The 20,819-nt window shown below is 47.1% G+C and overlaps 1 protein-coding gene across 2 annotated transcripts in view; it reads left to right on the top strand.

Moving 5' to 3' along the window:
* MRPS5 (mitochondrial ribosomal protein S5) overlaps window positions 1-20,819 on the top strand; it is an 804,837-nt gene that overhangs the window by 162,144 nt on the left and 621,874 nt on the right. For both annotated transcript variants that reach the window (XM_069606860.1, XM_069606861.1), the window contains exon 3: window positions 16,866-16,991. In XM_069606860.1, coding sequence (XP_069462961.1) covers window positions 16,866-16,991 — 126 coding nt within the window. The remainder of the gene's footprint in view (window positions 1-16,865; window positions 16,992-20,819) is intronic.

The raw sequence follows: 20,819 nt of genomic DNA, 5'->3' as shown, positions 1-20,819 counted from the left end.
TTACTCGTCGTAGTGGACTTCAGCTTCTGAACACGATTCCTAGCAGTGAGAGGTCCCCAGATATACTGTTGATCTCCCATTCATTCCGCTGGGTCACACTCGAGCATCCAATCACAACTACGGGCATTCGTGCAGGCAGGCATCCAATCAGGCACACAAGGTATTCAGGCCATTCACTTCTCTCCGGACACTCACAACAAGTTATGTGTATTGGGACAAGTACCGAGCCATTCAACACTCCAAGCTGCATTCATACCGGTTTCGGGCAGGGTTGTCTCAGTCATTGTGTCAACCACCAGATACTAGACACCCACAACACCGAATGCATATTCGTCACACACTCTATTCACCCAGGTCCCACCCACAGGAGGTACCCACAACATACATCACCGGGAAGGCTCCAGCCAGTATGGCCGGGCCTTCACAACAACACCATATATGGCACTTCCACCCAACAGCCAGTCGGGGGAAGGGACAGAGTCGGGGCTTCCCAGGACTTTGGGAAAACAAGGTAATGGGAAATAGAAAGCAAGAGGCCACAGGGGCCATCTTGTTTTCCATCAGGAATCAACGGATCCCAATGGCAGGGCCGGGATATCCCAAAATGGAGGATACTCCGCTCACCTGTCAATTTCAGCATGGAGCCGCCACTAGCCCATACCCTGCTCTGCGGGCCACCCACAGGTGCCCAAACACATACACTAGGGGTACAGGGTTGTATCCCCGCCATGGGTGCCATAAGGGTATCCCACGGGTCCGTTCACCAAACCAAAAGAGAGAGAGAGCTGCACCGCCAGGAGTCCCACATGAACTCCTGTGCGGAAAACACAACAGAACACACGTTAAAAAGCAGTAAAGGACAAGGATACTGAGGCCCTGTCCCTCCGATGCATTTCCAGCATCACACTCGCCTATGCCAACATTTTGAAAAGCATTTGCATTGGTGTGCTTTCTAAAGAAGCACAGTCTCGCATCCATGAGCTACACAAGCATAATGCATGTCCTACTGATGTCATGGAACAATTAGCACACAAAAATGTAAACTATGACATTAATGCCAACCATAGCAAGCTCTGCACAATTCAATGAAGCCATGTTGAAAAAAGAAATGCAACCACTAGTGGAAATTTACTCCACAAACTGGCCGTGCACAGTATCACAGTACCTATGTGTCAACAAGCCACAGCACGACTAAATACCTTGGAGAACTCTCTCTAACACAGCTTGTTTGGAGGACATTTTAACATTGTTTTTAAACTGTAGAGTAATGCTAAAGCGTAACCTTGACTTTGAACAAGCTTTAGCTAATGGAGCTCCTGGTACAGTTGTTGGCTTCCAGACATACCCACGTGACAACAGCATTCAGTTTGTCAATATTCAGTTTGACAAACTTTCAGAAGCAAAAGGATTGGACGCTCAACAGCCCTATTCCTTCTTTTCAAAGACATGTATGTATGTATGTATGTATGTATGTATGTATGTATGTATGCAGAGAACAGTTTTCTCTCTCTAGCATACACAATCACTATTCATAAATTGCAAGGTCTAACCCTAGATCAAGCATTGATTGACATTGGCAGCACAGTCTTTAAAGAAAGCATGAATTGCGTTGCACTGTCACATCTACGTACACTTGAAGGACTATTCTTAGTCAATTTTGATGCAAGTAAAGTCAAAGCTGACATTCCTTGCATCGTAAAGTACAACAGACTACGTGCACTGTACATACCCCATCTCAAAATGAAACCTGTTCCTCAAAAAGGCAAACTTTGCAAAAGAAAACTAGAGCGCAAACAACTTTTATATGATCTCCCAACGGTACGACCAAAGAAATTGAAAACAGGTGGTACTCCATCAATTACCACAACCACAGAAGGATGTACTGAAAAGGCAAATACATACACAACTGCACATACAAAGAAAACTACCTCTTCAAAGAAACTGCATGAACTTGATGACAAATTAGTCGGACTCAGAACTGTGTGGTCCATTCAAATTTTCCAATACAACTGGTGTAAATTGCTATACAAATGTAGCAATCAATGTTCTATTCCAATTGCTGAAAACCTTTACTTTAAACAGCACAGACCAGTTGTATTTGCAAATGCTACTCCTTCTCAGAAATGCAACAAATAATCCTGAGAACACTTAGTGTCTCTGGAATAAGGCAGGCATTGGACTACTGTGCGAGAATGGTGAGATTCACTATAAACACACAAGAAGATCCACAAGAATTTCTAATGTACTTACTGAAAGTACTGGAAAGCAAAAACATACCTATATATGAAATCTTCCTGATTTCATACATGTGGAAACATACATGCACTCTCTGCAGCCATATGGTGCAGGAACAAGCGCCTAACAAGCGCTTTGTGTATGTATCTATACCTAACTGTGAATCCATTCCATTTCAGCAGCTTGTACATAATGCAAACCATGGCATATTATGTACCACTTGCAATGCAGACGATTGTTCCACCTTACATATACAATTACATAGCCAATACGTAATAATAATGCTTTTACAATACAATGCAGATGGTACCAAAAACAACTGCAAACTTACTAGCTTCACACACGGACAAGTATCACTTGGCAAGAACACCTTCACAACAGTAGGCATAATCTACCAACCAGACGCCACAACTAGTGCAGGTCACTATACCGCATACATTAAAAAGAAATGTGGATGGTTTGAATGTAATGATACTTCTATTAGTCTGAAGCACAGATTATCAGCAAATCTTGCAAATTACTACTTAATATTCTTGAAACCAAAATGTACTCACCAATCTACTGCCCAATACCCATCATCACATATGTGAAAGTGTTAACAGTTAGAATACGCCAATTGGTATCTAACTACAACCATAATACTGCAATATTAATTCCCATTAATCCACCAGCAAAAATGAAATTTCTTCTGAGGAAACCCTTCAACACTTAAGTATAAACACCCAGCATACACCAACTAGTATCTTACTGCACCCGCAGTACTACAATATTACGTCCAGCGGTCAAACTGCCAAAATAAAACTTCAGCATTCACGGTGCTATAAACAACTTTAAAACTATCAAGAGTTAGAATACGCCAACTGGTATCTAACTGCAAAAATAGTACCACCACTTCCGAAAGGAAAATCATACACCATTTCAATTCCTCCTACTGCAACAGTGCCTATAACCACAATACCACATAGATATGCACCTTAAACATTACTGTAAGCAGTACACACATTACTCCACATAAAAACTTAATGTAGAAGGTTTTTTTAAATCGTGCTTTGATTTTTTCCCCACAGACCCAATGATTATGCGAACAAAGACAGGAACTGAGCACATTGCACAGTACATTTGTTTAAAGTATAGGACTTGTGAAGTACTAATTATGAGGGTGCACAAATCGCTGCAATGCAATGCAATACGACATTACGAAGAACCTACTTAAACATGTTATGTTTTCTTTTATCACAGACAATGAAACAATGATTTCTCCTGCATTTCCACATACCACATTAGGCACATCTGCTATTGCCGCTTGAACGGTATTCTGCATTGCATGCAAAAAAAATGCACAGGGCCTCAATAATACATACAGTAAGTATACAATTATTGGTGTCATATTTCTTTCTAATCTGCAAATTGCATTCTATACACATTTATGCACTCCACATGTCACTGTCAAAAATGTAGTGCATGACTGTATTATGCTGCAGTGGTTGTGGCCAGGGCCTAGAATCTTTGGTGCATGGCCAAGCGTCTAGGCCCTGGCCACAACCACTGCAGCATTATACAGCCACGTCAAACTACATCAAATTACTGAATACTTAAGATAATCATGATGACATAAAACTGCTTAGAAAACCGAGTGAAAGGTTTTGTGAATACCGAACTGTAGGTGAAAGAAAGGTTAACCTGTTGACGAGCGAAACCCCAGGGTGAATTACATGAACTTGTGAATTTAAGCAAGCCTTATCAAGTGCTAAGAGGAGGCTTTAAGCCTTGCCACCAGTAAGAGAATGAAAGCAAGAACATGAGCACTTTCTTAATACTGATTCGATTGAAAGCAAATACTGTTGAAAACTGATTTGAATTAAATCAATTTGGTGAAATCCTGCGCTATAAAAGAACTGTGTACATTAAGGGAACAAGCATTTGTAAGAGCCATAAGATATGAAAGTGCAACAAGTGAATAGTGCTAAAATGAGCAGCTATAAAGCATCATGAGGATGTGAAATGGAAATAAACCAAGTACCAATGTAGAGCTGAAACAGTTGCAACATGTATGCAAGGTAGTAGAGGCAAGATAGGTGTGTTGGTTGCGTGACCTGTAATGGGTGGACCGTGTGGTCCGCCAACTGTTCCTAGACCGAAGACCCCTACCTATGTAAAATACCAGAAATGACGCTTGTTATTAAATCTAAAGGAAATTTGGTGTGAACTGAAATGAAGCAACTGTACTTGGTGAAAGGTAACCAACCCAGAAGCTGGAAAGTATCACAAGGAACTGTGTTTTGGAAAAGCTGAAAGACTGGAAAGTTTGGGGACGGGATCCCCTTTGCTTTGTGAACTATCTGAAACCTTGGGGAGGTGAAAACCACGACCTGGAAGAAGCTCTGAACTTTTATTTTGAATACTACTTGTTGGACGCGGACATCCCAACACATTGTATATTAATAGCTGTGAAGGCAGGCTTAGGTTTTGGACTTCATGATACTGACTCTCCTTAGTTTTTTTAGGTAGGGAATATCCCACCTTAGCATAGGGCAAGTTAGGCCTTTTTGCAACCTGCTTTTATTGAATAAAAGTTTATAACCCAAAACTTGAACTCACTTGTCTGTGTGCCTAATATTAGGTCCACTCCAACAAAATAGTAACTTGCCGTGAAAAAGGCTGGCCAGTGCAAATCACTTGGGGCCACCTTCAGCTGAAACTCGAGTAGGCATTTTTGAACAAGATAGTGGATACCCGTGAATATCACATACGGGATAGATGTGTATTAGGTTGCACTGGAACTGGAATAACATAGGCACACACCAAAATAACAGGTGACAAAGCTGACACTCCAGTGCAGTTCTAGATATTATTGGATAGCGGGTATTATCTTTTTGTTATTCATACATTTTTGGTATGTGTTGTGTTCACATGTGGGTTTTTTCTTCTGTTGGAGTTGGGCAGTTGTGGTGATTTTGATAGCTTTTTGCGTATCTATTTCCTATGTTGTATTCAGTACAATGAACTCCATTCTATTGTACTTTTTTTTAGCTTGTTTTATTTATTAGATTGATAAGTAATATTTAACAATTACATTTGTTATGGTCTATTCAAACTAGATTGCGTTATTGAGATTATATGTTTTGGGTAATGAGCTTTGACTCCTCCAGAAATAATTTTTACATTTTGCAGGACACCATTTATTTCATGTGTTTGTCCTTGATCCCAATTTTGGGGTTCCTGTTTTTCTAATAAGCTCATGTGGGTTGTCTCATATTTGGGTGTGTGCCCTAACTGGATCTCTGCATCAGCTGTATTCACTTTATTAATGTAGACCTCCTGCTTCCCCCGGACCGAGCCTATACACAGCTGGTTCCCCTATCTTAGATTCTTGGCGAGAGTCGCGCATTGGCGCTAGCACTCCATTCTGGAAAATACGAGCGATTGCAGCTCCTGCAGCAGCTTCTGTGTGGACTGCACTCTTTCTTTCTGTTCCGGTAAGCTTTGCTACTGGTCTTTCTGCAATACAATTTCCACTACCATAATTTAAAGTGTTTCTCAACCATAACGTGACATAGGGCCTCATTACACGGTAGGCGGTGAGCCATGGCGCTATTAGCGCCATGGCTCATGCCGGTAAAATACTGGCACCGCCTTGGCGGAAAGGGGATTTACCGCCCCATTCCAAGTTTGGAGGGGCGGTAAATCCCCCTTCCACCATTGCCCTTCTCCATTCCCATTTCTGCCCCATAGGGCTCTATGGGAATGGGGAAGGCGCTAATTACGGCACCGCAATTTTGCGGTGCCGTAATTAGCTCCGAGGTCCCTTAGCGGGTTGGATTTTAACGCCTGCAAAAAGCAGGCGTTAAATCCCCCAACCCACAAAGGCACCTCGTAGTAAGGCGGTAAGGATTTACCAGTACCGGTATTTTACCGGGACCGGTAAATCCTTACCGCCATCCGTGTAATGAGGCCCATCGAGACAGGGCTGCATGGTGGTACTCAAAATAGACTTGCGAATTGAGGGACTTTCAGCACTTAACAAAACCTCACCTTGTTATATTTCAAGTGACAATCGGGTCTTTCAAAATAACTGGCTTGAATGTTTCCAATGAATGTACAATTTCACTAAGCATGGAATCGAAATTAAGATTTTAAAAGCAGGCGCTAAAAGCAGCTCCTGGGTATTGTGGAGGAGGAGAGTGACCAATGGGTGTCATGTTACAACAAGGTTTCTTATGAAATAATAATGGAACTGCCTAACCTTTCTTATTATAAGGGTTTCCCGACCTAACACAACTAAACTAAGGGTGCTCATTGTCAATAGTGAGGTTCGTAACCAAGAGTCTGTCCTTGGTCCCAAAAGCTAACCTGTCAGTGTCCCTACCACTATTAGTAAATAACAGAAAAATTCCAGGAGAATGACTCCCTTCTCCTGCATTGCTTGCTCAGCAGAGTTTTCAGTTCTCTTCAATAAGGATTTTTAAATGTGTCTTTGCCTCTTCTTGCCATACATCTTCAAGTTCCTTCAAGGGACTCCTCCAGGCCCTTGAATATAAAGTACCTTTGTTTTCTTAGAGTTCTCTCTATACTTTCTTTACAGTTCCATGGGGTCTTTATGACCACTGGTGTTTCACAATACTTTTCTTTTCTCGTGAACAAATACACTTGTCAGGGCTCTCCTTTCTTTATTCCTCTTCTCCCTAGCCGATTAGTGTTGAGCCCTTGTTGGACTCTTTCCTTATTTGTAGAATTTTCACTCCTCTTACAAGTTTGCCACTTACTGGGACACGTGATCAATGCCCTTATGATTCTTAGTCTCCTTGTCAATTTGCCTGTCTGTGGGACAAGTATGATTAGACCCATTAGGATTCTCACTCTTCTTAAAGGTTTGACACACACTGGGATGAGTATGATTACTCCACCATTTATGTTCCCGTTGTAACATTCATAGGTATCACTGTCCCCCTTTGTTACTACAATATGTCTCCTGGGTCTGCCTCTCTCCCCTTTACCTGGGTTGTAATGGGGCTTCGTCGCAGTCAGCGTTCCTCCTATTCTCCAGCATGGGGTCTGGCATGGATTCACATGCTCATGAATATTCCCCGTCGTCAGGCTGGGAATCCTCGGTAAAGAAAAAATTAGTTTCAGTTTCGTTTCTGATCTGTCTTTCTTAGTAGTAACCAATCACTGATCTCTGGGTCATACTGCCCCCAGCCATTGACTGCCTTCTCCCCGCCTCTGGCAGCCATCCTCAGATTTGGTAGCGCGCCAAGTGGCAGTATGACCAAGTGAAGAGCTGCAGAGGGGTAGGTGGGAGGGTTCGCATGTGAATACATGCCAGACCCATGCTGGAGAACAACAGTTACAGGTAAGTAACTTGTTCCTTCTCCAGCATGGGGTCTGGCATGGATTCACATGCTCATGATTAAAAGAATACATAGCAGTATACACATGCACAACCACGGGAGGTGGCAACAGGCTCAACATTAAGCAATACAACAACTCAACATTAAGCATCTCTTACCTCCTCACCAGGCTCACCTTAAGCAAACAGGTTGCGCAGCACTGCTTGGCCGACCCTGGACTCCTCCCTGGAGTCCCGATCGACGCAGTAGAATCTTGTGAAGGTGTGGGTTGACCTCCACGTAGCAGCCCTGCAGATGTCCAGCAGGGGCACACCAGACAGGAACGCCGTGGTAGCAGCGATCGCTCTGGTCGAATGGGCTCTCGGACGGCCGGGCAGCGGTCTGTTTGCCAACCGGTGACAATGCATGATGCAGCCGGAGAGCCATCTGAAAATGGAAGTCTTCGATAGAGCCTTCCCTTGATTCACAGACCCAAAGTTCACAAACAATTGTGACGTCTTCCGAAAACTCTTCGTGCGGTCCACGTAGAACTTCAGCGCTCTAGCTACATCCAGCGAGTGCAAAGTCCTCTCGGCCGGCGTCGAAGGCGACGGGAAGAAAACTGGTAACACCACGGGCCCGTTGAAGTGGAAGTCCAACGTAACCTTGGGCATGAAGGAGGGGTGCGTCCTCAGCACCACCCCCGTGTCATGAAAAGTCAAGTATGGAGGCTTGCAAGATATGTCCTGAATCTCTCCCACTCATCGTGCAGAGGTGATGGCCACGAGGAACGCTGTCTTCCATGACAGGAACTTCAAATGCGCCGAGTGCATAGGCTCGAATGTGGCTCCGATGAGCCTGGTCAGCACCACATTAAGCTCCCACGCCGGGGCAGGAGCCTTCACCGGCGGGAATGATCGGAATAGTCCCTTCATAAATTCCTTCACCAGGCGATGAGACCACAAGGATGCCCGTCCCATAGTCCTGGTATATCGGGAGATGGCAGCCAGATGTATTTTTATGGAGGCGTGAGCCAGTCCAGCTTTGGCCAGCGACAGTAGGTACAGCAGCACTTGAGGGGCCGTAATTCGCAGAGGGTTGGTCTTCTGTGCACGGCAACAGACAGAGAACCTCTTCCAATTATGAATGTAACACTTGAGAGTTGAGGACGCCCTGGCCTTTGCAAGAACCTCTCTGCAATCAGCCGGGATATCGTACCCTCAACTCTAGTGCTGCAGGAGCCAGGCCTGCAAGTTCAGCGACTCTGGGTCGTGATGGAGAATGGCACCTCCTTCTCTGGAGAGAAGATCCGCGTCCGCCGGCAGCCTTACTGGCGGGGACGTTGACAAATCCAGAAGGTCCGGGAACCAGATCTGCCTCGGCCACGCCGGTGCGACGAGGATCATCCTGCACCTGGACTTCTTGAGCTTGTTGATGAGGCGGAGTAGCAACGGCAATGGAGGGAACGTGTACAGAAACAGGCCGTCCCAAGGGAACGAGAAAGCATCGCCCATGCTCCTCGGCTGTGGGAACCTGCTGGCGAACCTCTGGCACTTGGAGTTCGTCGCGTACAGGTCGATCTGGGGTTTGCCCCATCGTTGGAAGAGTCGATCCACTTGACCCTGGTGCAGTTCCCACTCGTGGCATGAGCGCAGCTCCCTGCTGAGTGAGTCGGCAATGGTGTTTTTTATTCCTGCCAGGTGGAAGGGAACCAGAAACATCCCCTGGGCGACGGCCCAGTGCCACAGATCCTGGGCCTCCTTGGATAGGGCTGGGGATCTGGTGCCCCCTTGCTTCCGTATGTAGAACATTGTGGTGGTGTTGTCTGTGAAGATCCTCACCACTTTGCCCTTGAGGGAAGGAAGGAACGACTTGAGAGCCCAGAACACTGCTCAGAGCTCCAGAATGTTGATGTGGAGAGACCTCTCCTCCGGGAGCCAAAGGCCTCTTGCTTGGAGGCCTCCAGTGTGGGCACCCCAACCCTCCAGAGAGGCGTCCGTCATCACCGTCTCCTGAAACGCCGGGATTTGAAATTCCGTGCCTGTCGTGAGGGGAGCACGGGTGCCCCACCAGATCGCCCGACGAAACTCCTGTCCTCGAAACAGCCCGTCGCCTGAAACCAGCGGGCGTTGAGGAACTCCTGTAGCGGACGCATCCGAAGTCTGCAGAGGAGCACAAGATTAGATGCATGAGGACATCATCCCGAGGAGGGACTTGATGGACCTCACCCTGGCCATGTCCGTGGCTAGCAGGCGCCGCACCTTGCCCAGGATGGTCTTGGTCCTCTCCTCTGAAGGGTAGGCCAATTGCCCCACTGCATCGAGCTTCGCTTCAAGAAACAGTGCTATCTGCGATGGAACTAGGTGGGATTTGGGGTAGTTGATGGCGAACCCCAGTTCCGTGAGCAACTGGACGGTCCTTCCTGTGTGTTTGACGGCGAGTTCCCTTGTCCTTGCCCGGATTAGCCAGTCGTCCAGGTAGGGGTAGACGTGCATCCCCTGCAGGCGCAGCCATGCCACCACTAGTGCCAGGCACTTGGTGAAAACCCTGGGTGCCGACTTTAATCCAAAAGGTAGGGCTCTGAATTGGTAGTGGCGTCCCTGAACCACAAACCTGAGGAACTTCCTGTGCCTTTTTAGAATAGGGATGTGGAAGTAAGCATCCTCCAGGTCCAAAGACGACAGGAAGTCGCCTTCCTCCAGCTGTCCCAGCATGTGCTGGAGGGTGACCGTCCTTCCTGTGTGTTTGACGGCGAGTTCCCTTGTCCTTGCCCGGATTAGCCAGTCGTCCAGGTAGGGGTAGACGTGCATCCCCTGCAGGCGCAGCCATGCCGCCACTAGTGCCAGGCACTTGGTGAAAACCCTGGGTGCCGACTTTAATCCAAAAGGTAGGGCTCTGAATTGGTAGTGGCGTCCCTGAACCACAAACCTGAGGAACTTCCTGTGCCTTTTTAGAATAGGGATGTGGAAGTAAGCATCCTCCAGGTCCAAAGACGACAGGAAGTCGCCTTCCTCCAGCTGTCCCAGCATGTGCTGGAGGGTGACCATCCTGAATTTCTGCGCCTTGATGTACTTGTTTATGCGACGCAGGTCCAGGATGGAGCGCCAACCGCCTGTCTTCTTCCTGACGAGGAAGTACCTTGAGTACACTCTGGAGCCTTCTGGGGACGAGCTTGATGGCACCTTTCTCGAGCATCGCCCTTACCTCCAACAGCAGTTGAGGGACGTGATTTTCTTTCCTGGCCACGGGAGGAATGCAAGGGCACTTCTTTTGGAATTCCAGCGAGTGCCCGTTGGCCAGGGTGTCCCAACACCCACCGGTCCGTGGAGATGGACTCCCACACGCTGACTAACTTCGTCAGCCAGCCTCCCACCGGGGTGCTTCGGTGGGAGCCCGACAACACGGCCGGGTCAGTCTTGCTTGGAGGCGGCCTTGCCACCTTGGCCTCCTTGGCGACAACGGCGGGATCCCCCTTGCTTGCCGCAACCTCTGTAGGCCTCCTGGGAAGAGGAGCGGGCCGCCTGGCGGTAAGTGGAGGAGCCACCGCTGGAACCTTTGGAGGCAGCCTGTGTGCCTACGGAGCTCCGAAAGGGCCGTCGCTGTTGAAGCACCCCTAAGGCCTTTGCCGTCTCCGAGTCGGTCTTGATGGCCTGTAGAGACTCGTCCACTGCCTTACCAAAGAGGTTGTTGCCGTTGAACGGCATGTCCAACACTCTGGTCTGGACGTCCTGGCGAAAGTCTGTCGCCTTGAGCCATTCTCGTCGTCGGAGGCAAACTTCGTTGCCCAGTTGGCGAAATCCGGTATCGGCAATGTCTGTTGCCACAGTTATGGTGTGATCCGATGCCACCTCGCCTTCCTGCAGAATTTCTAGGGCCTCTGCCCTTTTGTCATCAGGTAGGAAGTCTAGCAGGGGAGCTATCTTGAACCAGAGCTCCCTGTCGTAGCGGGCCACGATCGCTAAGGCATTGGCCGCCTAAATCATTGCCGCCGCCGCCGACGAGATGACTTGTCGTCCCATAGAATCCAACTTCTTGCCCTCGCTGTCGGTCGGGAAATGGAAGTTGAAGCCGCCGCACCCGCTGCCTTCTTTTTAGCCGCTGCCGAGACGACAGAGTCCGGCGTGGGCTGGGCCCTGAGGCACAAGGGGGCGGCACCGGGAACTCGGTACTTCTTCTCGTACCTGTCCCTCTTGGCTGGTGTCGTGGAAGGGTTCTTGAGGACAGCAAGCCCCTCGTCCCAGATGTCGTCGAGTAAAGGTACCGCGAGGACTGTCTTCCTCTTGGCCTCTCGTCGTTGGTACAGAAACCCCTCCTTTTTCTGTTCTTCAGGGCAGAGCTGGAAGAGCTTGGATGCCCTGGTTATCATGGCATGGAAAGAGCCAATTTTATCGGCTGGAGACGCTCGCGGGGGGGTGATGATGGGATGTACGCTGTGTCATCGCCGCCGTCATCGTCCGTCCCCGTATCCTCTCCAGGGTCCGGCGAGGTGGATGAGGGGTCCACCGGTCTCGCCGGCACGAAGGGCGGAGCGGGGTGGACTCTCCTTCGCTTGTTCGGAGGGCTTCCTGATGGGCCTGGTTCTGGATCCTCCGTCGGGGTCCGTGGTAACCTTGTCCTTATCTCGGTGCATAAGGATTGGATTGCCAACAAAATGGCCACCGAGCTATCCTGGGGCTCGGGCAATGGCTGCGACGGATGGGATGGCCGCTCCACTGGGCCCTGTTCGTCGTCATCGTCGCTATCTTCGATCACGTCAGCAGGGACCGTCCCCTGGGATCGAACCTTCTCGAACCTCTCGTTGAGGCCTATGGACCTCTCGTTGAGGCCTATGGACCTTTCGTTGAGGCCCTTCTCGGTTTCCACCAGTTCCTCCTCAGAGGCTGATTGCGAGTCTGTAATGGCCACCGCCCCCCCCCCCCCTCTTTTTCCGCCGGGGACTTCTTAACGGTGGGCTGGAAAGAGGATTCCCTCCGCGGTGGCAGGGATACTCTGGGCCCAGAGGGCGTTTCCACAGGCGTAGTGTCAGCCGGCTTAGCCAAGGTCGCAGCGACCACTTCGGTAGAAGCTTTGCCGGGTGGATCAAGGCCCTCACCACCTTAGGTGCGTCCTGGACCTTCGCCTTGAGGGGAAGCTCAGCGCCTCTATCCCCATTCGAGATCGACTGGGTCCGCTCCAGTGTCCTACCCGGGTTCTCGGACGTCCTCTTCCCCGAACCAGAGCGCTGGCTCGTGGTCGAACGTGCCGGGGAAGTAGCGCCCTGCTTGGCAGCCGAAGAGCCCAACCTTTCAGCGCTCCCGGTACCCGCGGACTCGCAGTGCTTGGCCTTCTGTTGGGCCCCCGTCGCCGGGCCGCCCTCACAGGACTTGGAAGCCCGCTCAGACTTCTTCTTCGCCTTCTCACCTGCTGTGCCCTTCTCCAGCCAGTCGTTCCCGCCTCGCCACCTATCTTGTTTGGTCCGTTCTGAAAGGTTCTTGCAGAACGCACAGTCTTTCTCCACATGCGTCTTGTCCTCATGAAGGCAGTAGAGACATCCCGAATGCTTGTCCTCCTTGAAAACATTCTGTAATCCACATCCAGTGCAGCACCTGAACAGCTTGGATCCGGGCGTCGAGCTTCCCTTGTCCTGGGCCATGTCCGTTGAGGTAGGCCGCAGATCTTCCGGAATCCTCCAAGAAGTGTAAACTCGACGAAAACTTCACCCTTGAGGGGCGTAGTAGAATTCCAAAACGGGTCCCCGTTGTCGGAAGTAGAAACGGTGGAGCTTGAGGCTCGATTAATCCAAAAAAAATGAGAAATCTCCAGAAAAAGTGTGAAAACGCAGCAAAAAAACTCGAGCGCTAAACACGAGGACTCCCAACACTTGAGCGTGCGGTAAAAATCTGAGGATGGCTGCCAGAGGCGGGGCTTAGGGAGAGGGCAGTCATTGGCTGGGGGTAGTATGACCCAGAGATCAGTGATTGGTTACTAAGAAAGACAGATCAGAAACGAAACTGATACTGATTTTTTCTTTACCGAGGATTCCCAGCCTGACGACTGGGAATATTCATGAGCATGTGAATCCATGCCAGACCGATGCTGGGTAACAACAGTTACATGTAAGTAACTTGTTCCTTTCCCCACTCGTTACTGTTCAGAATGACTGCTCTGCTTTCTCTCATTCTCTCTGGACACCATCCTTGGCGTACCACCTTGGTATTGTCTACGTAAGGGTTCTTCTGCTCCTTTCCCCCTTGGCCACCACATCTCGCTTCTCTCTCAGTATGTCAAATTTGGGGTTATACCTCAGCCCTATATTAAAGTCCCCTCTGGGACTGAGGTTGGCTGCTCGCAGCATGGTGCACCTGGAGCACTCCTTCTCTCGCCTGATTTGCCACTCTGCAATCTAGCGTCTTACCCGAGTCACAACTCTCCTAAGACTGCCAGTTTGAAACTCTGGGCTCTTTTTCTCTGTTCTCCCGGTCCTCCACTTTTATCACACAATGCTGGGGCTTCTACAGCCTGTCAACATCATCCTTTATTGTTTTTGGACTTTCGTTCTTCATTACTGTGTGTGGTTTCCTCATCACTGTATGATATGGTAGGTTATTTATAACACGCTTAATACCCAGAGGTTTCTAAGCGCGGACCATGGGATTAAACCTGTGTTGCTCCGTGTCGTCTTGCTTCCAAGGCTAACACGTTGCCGTGGAGCTATCCTCCCGAAAGATGCATACATTCTTCATTACTCCTGTGATCTTCTTTTTCACAGTTCCACACTGATCTCTTTCTTTAGTAATTACGTTACAATAATACATACACAAGGAGTCTTGGTGTCTGTCATTTGCTAGAACTGGATTGGGTATTTGACGACAAATAAAAGGGAGTTCCTTGTCCCTGTATTGCTCTCTCCAGAGTGCACGGAAAAAACATAAATCACCAATGCAATTACAGAGCAAATACTTTGAACGCAAACAGACGCGATAACTCCCAACCACACTCTCTTAGAAGAAAATCAGCTCTTATACGGCTATTTATTCAAAGCTTACAAGCAACCAATAATAACATAGAAATAACTCACAGAAGTAATATAGACATAAATCACAGAAGAAGTAAAGAATTCAAAAGGAAATACATCACCGTGAACGTAACAGGATTCCTCATCTCGTCCAGAAGCGGCTGGAAGACCCCAGGAACAGCCAGGCCGAGAGCAACACAGCTCACAGGAGTGCCGGACGTAAGTGTCCTTCTCCGGCTGAAGTCTCACCTGACCACCTCCGGGTTTCCGCATATGTACACACTCCAAAAAGGGGAGTCAATTCTCAAACCTTCTGGAAATTGCACTTGCGCAGTTGATGAGCAGCCGTCGGTTGCCAGCTGGGTCAATCGAGAGCTACCCTCAAGGAGCAGAGTGCCTCCCTTCTCTAAAAACACGCTCCACGGAGAACAGTACCAAACCATAACAAAGTTAGCTTTCCCAGCAGAAATGTCCTTGACTTCATACCAGGTTTGGAAAGCATGTTTTTCTCAGCACCATGAATCTAACGCTCAGCAAAATGTGTGCAGCTTTTCACTGCGGCATGAAGTAAATATCCATAATGGCTCAGAGCGCTCCCAGAATGCATTGCGCACCAGCGCCATTTTAGTTCAAGCATAACTGTCCCCAAGAGGGGAGTCTCTCCCTTGAGCTCCCGCTTGCCGCCACATGTAGGGGGAATGTTACGTAGCGGGCTCACCTCACTAGCCTCTCAGGAAGGTGGTCCCCCCCCCGTTGGGGAAAGTGACTGAAACCCTTGATTTATCAGTGTCCAGCATTAACCACTGACGAGGACCTACAAAAAACATGAGAAGGAGCTCGTACATAGCTTTCCGTAAATCTAGCTTCCACATCAGATGCAAAAATATAATTATGTCCATTAATCATAGCCACTTTTGCTTTAAATGTTGAGTTTGTGTCCTAAAGTTTATTTATAAATTGTCCCAAATGTTAAATTCACAAAGATGTTTGTTCTGGATCAGTTGGCCTGGGGAGCCAAAAGTAGATCCTGGTAGCTATTGGTGTAAAGTGAACCAGGCTCTTCTAGGGTAAAAGAATAAGCTAAAAAGATCACAGCTCATTTCATTTCAGAACCCTGCCATCTGTCTTATCAAGGTCCTGGACACACCACTAAGCTCATCCACCGTTTTTTATAAATTTCAAATACACATTTCTTATCGCGCTTTAAGCACAAGGCACCATCTCTAGCGAATCGCCAATATAATGGCAAGGCTAACACTCACTGGTATCTCATGGTCAGGGCCTTAAACCTTCTTCGCCCCAATCAATGCAATCTAGGCAACCAAATTCAGAATGACACCAGAGAGAGGTAAAATGGTCTCTGCAGATCTTTCTAGGGTGTGAGCAGATTTGAGATGATCTGGACTTTTGGCAACTAAATTATCTAGGTTAATTATATTCTAAGAAGAATATGGCTATGCTAAAGTTTTGTTTTTGTCAGTATCAACTAAAAGATTTTAGCACAAGGGTTTGTGCTCACAATAATCTAATGAATCTTGATTTTGTTATGTTGGATATTGTAAAGAGTCCAAATCTATTGAAAACTTTTTAAAATCTTGCAAACATATTTTTCCATACTTCTGTGGAGTCTGAAATGCCATAGTTGGAGAGAAGATCTGCTAGAACTGTGGAAACATTTAATAATCTACAGATGATTTCCAAAATCTGTGGAGGATTTTGCAAGCTTGTAATCCTAGAAAATCTGATCCGCGAATTTGCACTGTCACCAATGCCCAATATTTGTGGAGTCAATTGTGCTTTGTGTGCCACTATTTATAAGTTTGTGCTTGGTAGGCTCACGGTCATGTTGCTGTGGAAACTGCTGTCCTTGTTCTTTGTTCCTAACAGAGGACTACCCTTTTACAGTCAAGTTGAAGGTGGATGTTACCAGTGGTCAAAGTATACGAAAAGAAGTAGTGGAACTATGTTCCCTGCAGGCCTGCCCCACTCCGCAGAAACCCCATTGTCACAGCCCTTCACAGGCACAATACAACCCCCCAACCCCCAAACAAATGCGCCGGATGTTTAAGGGAGTGCTCAGTAAAGTGCACCATAGTGTAAGTTTCAACTGCTTCCTACACTTTTATTTTAAATCAAAACCATTCCGGAACATTTTCTTTTTAAAATAAGTTTAGGAACAGTAAAACAAAAAGGTAGAGAAGCACCGCTCCCACCCACTTAAACCACTGGATGTTACACTTTAGGTGAATGCAATGCAACACTTACTGCTTCGAAAGTTAATAAAAATTGTTTGTTCTTTGTCATTTTAGTGACTGCAAATGAGCTATGGAAAGGAGTGTTGGCTGAAACGGGTGCTGGGGCAAGGAAGGGTAGAGGCAAGAGAACAAAGCGAAAGCTCAAGAAAGATCTCAACAGAGGTCAGAACCTCGGTGAAGGTAAGCTAAATTATGTCATATTCACCTAGTCTTCATTCCTCCCTCAAATTTATCTTGTTTACCAATTTTTCCATTGAGAAAGTTGTTACTTATATCGTAGGACCCCATTTAGTTTTGAAATGTGCATTGAGCTGGATCCTTGTTTGTAATGTGAAAGTCATCAATTAGGATATTGGTATTGTGAGGGGTAAGAAATGAGAGGCAGACACAAAGTGGTAGCGTTTTCAATATCAGACATCTTTATTACTAAGCAAACAAGCCTCCAGGGTCTTTGCAGGCACTAAATCATCTGAGCCCATTCCTGTCTCCTTCGCTGTCCTTAGGCCTCTCGCCTACACTTTACAATATGTATACTAATCCACTCTTTGACCCCCTGGACAAGCTATGAAGCCCTACACCAATTATGCTGACGACACAGGTCCTCCTCAAACTCCCCGGCAACCATGTGGTTGACTCTTATCAACCGGGTTTACAGCATCAGCTGGGCTTGGATGGCTCACCCACCACCTCTGCCTGAATGATGACAAGACAGAGCTGCTCGTTGTTGGCTCTCCATACCGCCTCAAACACCTGGACCCTGCTAACTCCTTCTTTTGCAACAAAGGTAATATCACCCCTGTTTCATCCCATGTCAAAACACTGGGGGTCCACATCGATTCGGAGCTAAACATGCTGAAACATGTTAAGGCTATTGCCTACTCTGCTGCCTAGTCCACCAAACTTATCAACCTTTCCAGGAAGTTTCTCACGACCAACAACTGCCTCACATTATCCAGAGCCATTATTGGTAGCAAGCGCGACTATTTCAATTCCATCCTTGCAGGAACCTCCTAAAAAAACTAGAAAAAACTGTAGCTGATCAAAAAAGTAATGCCCTCAGAGCAGTGTGGGGACTGAAACGTTCTGATCACATCTCCCGTGTGAGATGCAAAGCTCATTGGCTACCCATCAAGGCCTGCATAGAGTTTAAAATCCTGTACTTTACTCATACTGCCTACACAGCACCACTCCAGTACACCCTCCTTATCTCTTAAAAGCCTATCTTACGTAGTCTGTCCTCCTCCTCCACCTCTCTCATTACCCCAGATTCACCAGAAAGAGTGGGAGAAACTAGTTTTACTGTTATCGCCCCACCCTCTGTCCACGCTTCCGCCCAATGTCAAAGACCCCTCCTATCTGGCCTGCCGCAAAAACATCGAAACACTTCTAACAAATATGGCTAATTACTCCCTCGCTTGAAAGGCGTTGTCTGTAACAAAAATCTGCCTTCCGTCACTGTGTTGTTGCCTACATGTCTCAAATGAACTGATTTAATGTAACTCTAGCGCTGTGATACCTCCGGGTCTTGGGCGCCATCAACAAATGAAATGCAATAATTAATTAAACGAAAAGGGTTGGATAAAGGGCTATTTGTCCCTATCCTATAAAAGAGTCTTCCTACGTAGGGAACTAAAACTAAAGATGCGTCTGTCTCTCGTCATCAAAATTATAAAGGCTGTCCTTGTGTGCAAAATATTCATCTGACCCTCGCACTAGATAAAACAACCAAGAGTGTAAGGAAAGTGTCTCTAATGTACACTTAATGAGAAAAATGTTCAAAGAAAGCGAATAGATGAGTTCAACTAAACAATCCTTAGATATGAATGGGGATTTTTTCCTTCCCCTAGTTGTACTCTCTTGCCAGGAAACTTTTATGCCTTAGATGTGGATCACCTGGCATTACTCCCCTGCCAGGAATTCCTTTCTAGAGTCTATAGATCCCCTGGTGTATTCTCAAGCCAGGTATCTTCTCCAGAACGACTTCTTGCCTGATGCACTTTTTCACCAGGACTTCTTCTTTAACCTTTCCAATGTCTTTTAGTATATCACAGTTGCCTTCCTTCACTGGATACATCTTCTTGGCTTAAGTTATTACTTGTCCCAACTTTCCCCACATTGCCAATGAACTTGTTCACGTTTAGACTTTTTTGCTCCTTAAATTGTATTCATTTGCTTTGGTAATACTTGTTCCAACTCTCACCATATTAATACCTCGTATATGGAGATTTGTTTGTTGAAGTTCCATCTTCCATTTCCTTCATTATTATCCATTCACTTTTGGCAACACATGCTCCAACCTTCCCCGTATTGACATTTCACAAATGAGGACTTGGGCAAATGTCTTTGTTCTCTGCTTGCTTGGTATTTGGAATGAGTTTTTACAGCTTTACTTACTGGTCGGAATGCCTTGTGGCTCCATCTTCCCTTGGCAGACTCGCCGGTATCTGGCACTGCATCCGACCAGTATCACGTTGCTGCTGTGAAGCATTAGCCCTAGTATGGCGTCTTCCATGATGCAGACCTCCTTTAAGCTTTTCCGATGTTCATCTGCCGATAAGCATGCTGTCTCAATGCAGGAAAGTGTTTCACATCGCTTGTTCATTGCTGCCGCTTTTCTCGTGGTCCAGTGTCCCTGCTTGCTTCTTCTCCCTCTTTGGTGAACATTGCCTGCACACAGCAATCTGGGAACTCTGTTTCCCTTCAGCACGGCCCTTTCTCACGCCTCTGCCCTCTCCCGTGGATTTGCTTCTTTCTGCATCAGTTCGGCTTCTCTCTCTCTGGTGAATACAGGCATCTTTTTTAACTGTCCAGCGTAGTTGAGCCTATGCATAACAATTAGCCTGCGCATTTAGTTTAGTGGTTCTTCTGTTCCACATTAACTCCTTACCCCTCTTCTTCATCCCAGTACCATAGGTTTTATCAGAGTAGGCGTACATAGAATCTATAGGACATTTGAGGTGAGTTTTAGTTGGCACAAACCATCAGAGATCGGAGGTGTCATGTATGTTCATGGGAGGTATGACTATTCCACTCCCTAGAATGTTTAGCAAGATAGGTTTTATAACTAGAGGGATTTGTAAAATGCCAATATGCAATTAGAAATCTAGGAATGATAGGACTTTATTCACATGGAAGGGGAGAATACTGCGTCTCTCGTCATGGGGCAACCCCACCCGACAGCCTTCTCATCCTATGTGATCCTCAGAATACTACCCCAGGGTCGTGATCAGTTAGCCACTGCCTTCTTCTGACCACATGGGAGGAGATTTTGGGCTGGGGTTCAGTGATGATATTTGTCATGCTCTCTGAGAATCCTGTATGCCGCCATTCTACACCTCCTCCAATGAGGGTGACTTCCACCCAAGTCTGTCGTCCCTGTGTAAGAGAGTAGTGTGGGAGACAATGGGTTAGGTAAAAGGCAAGGCTGTGAAACAAACACAATAGGTTAAGGAATGCTCTGGGCTTTGTACCAACTTTGCCGCCACTGGATACCGTGTCCTATCCGAGGTCAGTATCTGGCTGGGTGGTTACATCAATGAGAAATATACTTCCACCTAATCCATAGATCAGTCCATAGATCAGGTCACAGTGCTAGTAGAGTGCAACGTTAGTATTAGCAGCAGTTCGTATGAACCTGATCTGGATGGCATGATAACGCAAACCTAAGTCGATCAAAATCCATAATGTTCTCCTTGGTCGTGTTAGATGAAGTCTCTTGAGATAAGAAGGAAATCCAAGCTGGGGTGCAAGTAACAAAGGTTCTCCTATAGTGGAGACTGAGATGACACAGATAAGACTGTTCCTGAGGTGAAGCAGGTTTGGCAAATAGAAAAATTCGGAAACGGGCAAGGTCAATAAGCAAAATCCTACAGTGTTCGAGAGGCAGGAGTAGAATCCATTAACAGGCCAGGCCAAAAACCAGTAAGGACAAACGGCAGGCAAACCGTGTTGCAGAGTTGATAGCCGTGAGACTGTAGTTATAAATGCCATTAAAGATAGAAGGGGGCA

This window comes from Ambystoma mexicanum, chromosome 4p (genome assembly GCF_040938575.1).
Source record: "Ambystoma mexicanum isolate Mex_15411 chromosome 4p, UKY_AmexF1_1, whole genome shotgun sequence".
Classification (NCBI taxonomy): Eukaryota; Metazoa; Chordata; class Amphibia; order Caudata; family Ambystomatidae; genus Ambystoma; species Ambystoma mexicanum.
Note: the sequence above shows the minus strand (reverse complement) of the source record. Positions and strands in the feature narration are given on the sequence as shown.